The 7,436-nt window shown below is 44.3% G+C and overlaps 1 protein-coding gene across 2 annotated transcripts; it reads left to right on the top strand.

Annotated features, from left to right (window-relative positions):
• Window positions 1-2,368: 2,368 nt before the first annotated feature.
• On the top strand, window positions 2,369-6,563 carry LOC146189573 (8.6 kDa transglutaminase substrate-like). 2 transcript variants are annotated; one of them, XM_084603293.1, is made up of 4 exons: window positions 2,369-2,504; window positions 3,858-3,914; window positions 4,528-4,651; window positions 6,365-6,563. In XM_084603293.1, exons 2-4 carry the CDS (start codon window positions 3,865-3,867, stop codon window positions 6,512-6,514), a joined length of 324 nt encoding a protein of 107 aa, XP_084459419.1. In that variant the 5' UTR covers window positions 2,369-2,504; window positions 3,858-3,864; the 3' UTR covers window positions 6,515-6,563. The 2 variants fall into 2 exon arrangements, with proteins under 2 accessions (XP_084459419.1, XP_084459420.1); XM_084603294.1 differs by having other exon boundaries at window positions 2,420-2,509.
• Window positions 6,564-7,436: the final 873 nt, after the last annotated feature.

The raw sequence follows: 7,436 nt of genomic DNA, 5'->3' as shown, positions 1-7,436 counted from the left end.
CTTTTCGATTGAAATTGTATAGAATCAAGGGAGTTGCGTAAGGTGATCTGCTTGGTGCGCATTCGATGCCATTGATATCAGGTGTTCAACTTGCTGTCCGGGTAAGGTACGGTATACCCTGCATAGTAGCCCAGACATCACGGACGCCTTTCTCACTTCCGCTAGGTCTCTCTCCTGGTTCGGAGAAATCCGAGCTTCTTCCTCAACGACTTTTCGTATCAGAGCAGCCATAGTTCCCTCCTCTCCCTCCACCTCTCTGGCGCTGTCATTCTCGAGGTCACCAAATGTACAGTTCTTGGTTTCCTGCTTCATGTAGCTAAAAAAGCCTATTTCGGTCCGTTACTATAGTAGGAATAAAAGGAATATTTCAAGCAATTATTGCGAGGGCTAACCAGGTTAATTCTGAAATTGTGTACCTGTCCAGTGTTGTGACCTGAAGAGAAAGATTTTACTCGAATGTTAATCTTGAAATGAGCGTTTACAAGTTGGCACAAAAATTTGAGACGAGGGATGCGATTCTTTTCGGTTGATACCAAACCAGCCCGATGCAACCGATTATAGTCACTCATGTGCGTTCAAAATTATTGTAAACAAAACAAACTGCTTTTCTGTATTTTTTTTTTGCTATTTTATTCCACGTTTGCTTTCGTAAACAGATCCCAAATAGCAACTGCATAATCAAGTATCGGGAATATAATTGATTGGTAGGCTAGAGGAACCTGCAGCTGCGTTCTGGACCGGACCAATCTCTTAGTCCACCAAGCCCTTACACCAGCATTCAATACTTCCACCCTTCGACGCACTCTCTTGAGACAGTCTCGTCATTGTGCACTGCCGTCCAGCCCTTTTCTTTCCTTCCCTCTATCTCGAGGGTCAGACCTCGCAAACCACTCTCCGCAACATGCAGAAGCGCACGCTATCTCTCTCTCCATTAAAACATTCCGCTGTATTTCTTCGTTTCTTTCCTGTGCATTCAGGAATTGACGGCAGTGAGCTAGCCCGCCAGCTCGCCCGCGACACCCTTAACCGGACACCGTTTATTCCTTGCCCTAAGCCCTCAGAGATGGTTGGGAGAGTATTCCTGCGCCGACAAATGAGAAGGTTTACCTCCAGCTTTATCTCAACGAAGCCTCTACTCACCCTCTTATCTATCACGCACCTTGATAGCGGCTCGACATCTCCGGCCCATGTAAATTAATACGCTTGTTACCCACTCCCGCCTCTTCATCTATCGTTATCGATTCGGCCCCTCCTGTCCCAATCATCCCTCCGTCTATGAGGGCCCATCCCATAGCCTCTGCTGCCGGCTACACAGCACTCGTGCTATTATCCCTTCCCTGCCACCAACACCTGGCTCGATCGGTCGAATAGCCGACTGCGTCGAATAGCCGTCCAGGTCGTCGACATGTTCAGCCTGCACTGTTTGGCGCATAGTGGTCTCACACTATTCCTACTGCTACTGGAGACCATAGTTTCCAGGATGCATCATGACGAATGGAAGCCGTGAACTCGATTATTAGCCAATGTCGATAGACCGACCCCGCGTTTTCTTTGTTGACTTGTGGCAGGGGTCACAGCGGGCCGTTATCTAAAGCAGTGGCCAAATGTGGGCATCACATCATGAACCCCAACATGATATCGCGATTACTCCATGGCCTTACACCATGGCTTTTTAGAGCTCGTTGCGTGAAGGAATTCCTGCAAGACGCGAAAATTGCGCATAGTCTTTTCGCAGCGTTCCAACACTCTAAAAACGCATGCGGCTCTAAACGAGGTAACGAGATCCCCTCTAGACTGAGCTCTTGTCGCTGCATGTCCATGAAGTGAGTGCCCATCCGAGAGCAAATAAGTAAAGGACAGCAGCATATAATTTGCAACCTTGCTTGCGAGTCGTTTATCTCTTCTTCTGTAGACGCCTCATAGACGCTCATGTTTAAGGTCAGAGCTAGGCGACACAGTAATGACATCTTCGCACTGCGACGCGTTATCTTTTAAAACGTGACCTTTACAGGAATAATCCTCTACAAGTGAGAAGATTCGGCATTACGCAGTGCGATTGGTCCGAATCCAATGGCATGCTCAATTAGGCTCAGATTCGTTCGATAGTGATGACTATCAACTTACCTTGCTTCTCATTCCTTTTTTGACCTTTGGATTTGATCCAACTGAAGTCGCGTATGTGGAGATTTCTAGGTTTATCACTTCAGCGCAGTTTTGTGAGCTCTTTATCGGCGAGCGATACAGCAGTTTTCGGTTGCACACTGAAGAATGCACCCGAGAGGCCGCAGCAAGTCACCAGCTTCTATTTTTAAAAACCGCAATCTTAATTTTGGTGCTGTTTAAAAGCGTAACCCCATACTGTTATCAGGAGCAACATAAATCCAGGCTCCCTTCTTGCAAACGATCCCTGTAGTGCCTAGTATATAAAGGCAGCTGCGAACTGAGCTTTCACAGGACCTGCAAACAAGAGTGAACTGCTTCAAGTGCGAACGCCTGCAGTAAAGGTGAGGTATGTCCGTAATATGCAACCCATAACGCATATGTTTCCTGCTTTATAATTATGTGTATACCGGGGTTGATTCAGTTGAGGGTTTTCTTTGTCGAAGTCCCAAACAGTCAGCTCATGCATTCTATTAGCCAAATGCAACCAGGCAGCGAGGTTTGCTCCTAAGCCGTGTAGTCGTACCATTCTGACGCCCGTAGACACCGAGATGCATTGCAAATGAGGCCAAGTGCCCTCTTCATTAGACCTAATGGTTGTTACAAGTTTCGCACAACCCGGTTAAGAAACTAACCCCATTGCTCGGTTACTTTTATGTAGAAACTGTACTAGAAAGCACATGCTAGTGGGTTTGCATGGACGACCGATATTTAGTTTGACGTCTTTTCTAATGAGCAGAGGTTTAACGAATCATAGTAATGAAGCAAGTAAATCAGTAGCAAAATATAGTTGACGTACCGACACACTTCGATGCCGGAGTAACACATATCAGGATTTGCTGAATGAAGTACAGTTCGTTCAAGAGGGTGCGGAACTGCTGTAAATACTTGACGGCCATTGAACAAAGAATAGGAGAGAGTTTCCGTAACTAGCTTGTAAAACATTGACAAAACAGTCCACTTTAAGGGCACACACGAACGCACTTGCACAGAATTACCCATACATTTACTTGCATAATAACAAAGAAACAAGCTCTGGGTGATCGACACATCTTCTAACTGTTAGGATGTCGTTTTTATGGGTGACTGCACGCGTTACATTTCGTTTCAACCCGTACAGGGCACTGCAATATGGAAAGGAGGAACCAGATTAAAAAATTATGAGGTATTTGGTTGTTTTTGTATCCAAGTTAGAATATGCTTTCGAATATTCATGCAAAAAATGAAACAATAGAAAAACAGAGATAATGTTCTTCGTGTAAGTAATCACGGCGTTACGATGCACGGTATATGCAGTGTGTCGCCAACTTTTAAATGTGGACCTGGACAATTCGAAAGGTTGAGGCACATATCTGGATAGAGATGAACATATACCACTCTTAATCAGGGCTATTGGTTTAGCGGGAAAGAATCAGTAACAATACAAAACAGTGCTGTAAGCTAAGAATCAAAACTAAACAGAGCTCATTTAGCCTTCATGAAGAATATTCTATGCAGAAAGGTGACAATAATCTGAAAATTGGTGTGTTTAAGATTATTCCTATCATTTCTGAGCACTTCATTCTTCCGCTTGGCCAGGTCACAGACTCCGATCAGTGACTAATTGATCTCACGCACGAAAAGCTTTGCAAACGTAGCGGTTCACGTTCCTCGGGACATTCTCCGCACTGACTCTCCTGCATGTGTCGTTGTTTCAGTGCAAAGATGAAGCTCGCAGTAATTTTCATGGTGGTCCTCTCCGTCGCTGTCGTCGGGTGAGTGATTATTAGAATAGGTGTTAAATAAAATAGGCCAGTGAATGCTAATTTTACAGCTGTGCATAAAGGACCGTGGTCTTCTTGTGATGCAGCGTTTTTGCTTTCAACTACGATAAAAAAAAAATCGTAAATGAAATATCCCTATTCACATCGTCAGATACTCTAAATTTCTATTCAAGCTCAGAGTTATGACTGTCGTAATGTTACATTGTGTTCACTCTCCTTTCTGGCTTGTAAATAATCACAATAGATCCCTAGTGAAAAAACTGTAAGGGGCAATAACCTGACATTTTCTCACACAATCTCACTCAATTCACATAAAAAATCACCTACAAGTCGCATATAATTGCATAAGTTCTCATAGTTTCTTGTACGTTATCATAAATTATGTACGATATTTTATGATAATGATGTGCACCGTATGAGACTGTATGCGAATAAATGAGATTTTATGAGGTTATCGCCCCGTAGAACTTTTTGTTTTTCAGTAGGGATATAATCAAAGTCCTTTCGAAAAAGAACTTCTTTTTTATGTGCATTTTACTATTCATTCCCGAGATTAGATGGACTAATTCTTGTTTTCTCTCCGCATTCGTCTGAATCCTTACAGCGTGTGGGCAACGTCGCAGCCGATCTGTGCCGCAAACGCTTGCGACCAGGCCACGTGCCAGGCAGTGGAGTGCTCCTGCGGTACCCACAAGGATTACTGCGGCTGCTGCGACTTCTGTAACAAGGTACGCAGCACTGCTTTGTATATTGCAGATAATGGCTTAGTTTCTATAACGATGCACACAGTCAGTAACATTTATACTTAAAAAATGTAGAGTTCTGATGCTGTGACACATCATGGTCGATTCACATTTCATAATAGCCTCTACCCCGCCAGGGTGACGCAATGGTTATGGCGCTCGACTACTGTTCCCAAGGACGCGGGATCGAATCCCGGCCTCGGCAACCGCTTTTCGATTGAGGCGAAAAGCAAGGCGTGCTTGTGCTGTGCGATGTCAGTGCACGTTAAAGAAACCCAGGTGGTCGAAATTTCCGGAGTCCTCCACTACGGCGTCTCTAATAGCCTGAGTCGCTTTGGGACGTAAACCCCAAAAACCAAAACAAATAATAGCCTCAGTGCGCAGTCCTGTCGGAGGCCTAATAGAATCTTCTATGTTGTGCACAATATTGTGTAATAGAAGAAACTGTAGAATAGGTGAGCAACGATTTCGCACGCACTGCAAGATTAGCCAAATAAATGGCGGATGAACCCATTTCAGTAGGTAAAGTTGTTAATGTAGTCTGTATGAAAATGAAACTGGTGCAAACAACCGTGATCACGTCTATTTGCAGGTAAAACGGCGATGAGGCTATATATGTGGAATGCTTTTTGCAGCTGGGTAACACCACAGGCGTGCTTCTGCCAAGAACAGCACGACGCTAACTCGCGTGCCACTTACACCGCTGTAAGCAGGGAGAATTCACAGAGGTCGATGAATAAAAAAAAGTCAGCTCATAGAATGGAGGACACCACAAAAATGATGAATACGTCCCGTTGTGCCAGCTTGCTCAAGCATGTAGGCTAGAAGAAAGATATATATTGATGCGTAGTTTGCTCCCTTCTTTGGTCATGAAGTAAGATATGTCTTAGAGAGTGAGATACGTGAGACATTGAAGGGAATACATATACTGGCACCTTTACAAATAGGTCCTGATTTCAAAGAAAAAGAAAGAGTTGCCAGTTTGTACAATTGTTGATTCATAGAAACTTTGAAGGAGCGGTAAACGAAAACGGTCACGAGAGTCAGTGTGCTCATGAGTACATGAAAGCAGTGCTCTTGCGTATCGAAACTTGCCCACTTGGGTGTCCTAGCTGGGCTCCCTCGCAACCTCTAAAAAAGACTGCTGCATGGTACAGTGGAGTTACCTTACGGATTGTTATGAAAATAAGCGGAGGGACGGGTAGAGGCTAGAAGAAAGTTTTAGTACTGCTATGTACTATATTTCATATCTCAGTTCCCTCACTGGCTTCTACGTCCGGTTCCGATCTCAATTTCGCGAATTCGATCCCATGACGACCGTGTATAGGAAGCGGCAAAATACGAAGATTAATGCACGTGCAGAAGCATAAATCAGTACGAATTTATCGGGAACCCTGCACTGCGACGTTTTTTATCGCCCAAGTGACGAATAGTGACCTTAAACCCCGCAATTTCAAATCCGTACCTTGTTCGTCGGGTGCGGCAGAGAAAAAACAGATTAAGTAAACGGCTGATTTTAAGTTGCAATTCTTCGACGGTGAAAATTTAATTCGAATGTAAGAACTGGAAAAATGACAAGATAGACTTCAATGTACAGTCGTTGCCCTCTTTAACTAGACGCTGTTGTTCTTGTGCTTCGCTTCACGAGACGAGTGTATCTCACGCCAGGGTTGATTTTTTTCTGGCTACCATCCGCAGTGCCCTGACGAAGAGTGCACCAGGATCTTCAATGACCCGTGCACGGAAGGACACCACTGCGTGTTGGACAACCCCCAAGAAAGCTTCGCCACTGGCGGCAAGGGCCACTGCAGGCCCGAATCGGCGACCGTCGCTGGAAGCCACAACTAGGATCAGAAGCAGACAATAATCTTTAGCAATAAAATGCTTCTGCAAAAGACGCCGATTCCCGTTGTGTGAATTTATCATAGAGTGACATTAATCCAAGAAAATGTATCTCAAAGTCTCTGCAAGTGAAATTTCTGTTTTTAATGTTTTAATCGTGGCGTTGTTTAAACAATACTAGACTGCGGGCAATCATTAAGAAGCAAAACTTGAAGGATTTTGAAAAAGAGGATTGAGAGGGGAAAAAGAAAAAGGGCGACTGGTCGAGACACTCTCGTCACTAAGGGCATCTACGGAGCACAACAGCGGTATTTTAAATGGTTTCCTTCTCGCCTGCTTTTCCTCGGTGCCTTCTGTCACACTAGTCGCCTACCTTATATGGACAGTTGAGGGGCATAGGTGACAATGGGTGACGCACACTCGTAAGCAGGGGGACGTTCATGTGTAATACCCTTACCTACACCCGGCCCTATATACGAAGCAACAACAAGCTCTCACGGCACTCAGATATATACTTTCAATTTTCATTACCGCATCATAAAGGCTGGTAAGTTTTCTTTCTTTTAACTGAAACACATTCCGCTTTCGAAAGCCAAACTTTTCGGAAAATTTGTCTGGTTGCGAAATACCTACTTCTGCCATATTTTGTTCAAATAAATTTGATTTGTTTCAAGAGTACCTTGGGTTCTTTTTAATTGAAATGTTTCGGCTAAATATGCCTCAAAATGTGTTCGTTAGCTCTACTGCATTAGTTTGCATCTCGTTAATTTTGGACCTAGTACCACGTGCGCATCAAAGATGGCGCTACTTACTCGTGCGCCGCATGTTGTTCCATCATGCAGTGTGCAGCAAATATGTCTATTTGTCATGTCCAGGCTCGAGGCCACTGTGCTACCACCGTCATCAATCACTACTCGTGTAAAATTGG

This window comes from Amblyomma maculatum, chromosome 5, assembly GCF_055883805.1.
Source record: "Amblyomma maculatum isolate TAMU_Amacu chromosome 5, ASM5588380v1, whole genome shotgun sequence".
In the NCBI taxonomy this organism is placed as follows: Eukaryota; Metazoa; Arthropoda; class Arachnida; order Ixodida; family Ixodidae; genus Amblyomma; species Amblyomma maculatum.
The sequence above is the reverse complement of the archived record's forward strand: the minus strand, read 5'-3'. Positions and strand labels throughout refer to the sequence as shown.

Excerpts from the sequence above, each read along its gene's own strand:
- LOC146189573 (XM_084603293.1), top strand. The coding sequence starts at position 3,865 with ATGAAGCTCGCAGTAATTTTCATGGTGGTCCTCTCCGTCGCTGTCGTC. Across the intron at positions 3,915-4,527 it reads CTCTCCGTCGCTGTCGTCGG|CGTGTGGGCAACGTCGCAGC; the intron begins GTGAGTGATTAT and ends GAATCCTTACAG. Across the intron at positions 4,652-6,364 it reads GCTGCGACTTCTGTAACAAG|TGCCCTGACGAAGAGTGCAC; the intron begins GTACGCAGCACT and ends TACCATCCGCAG.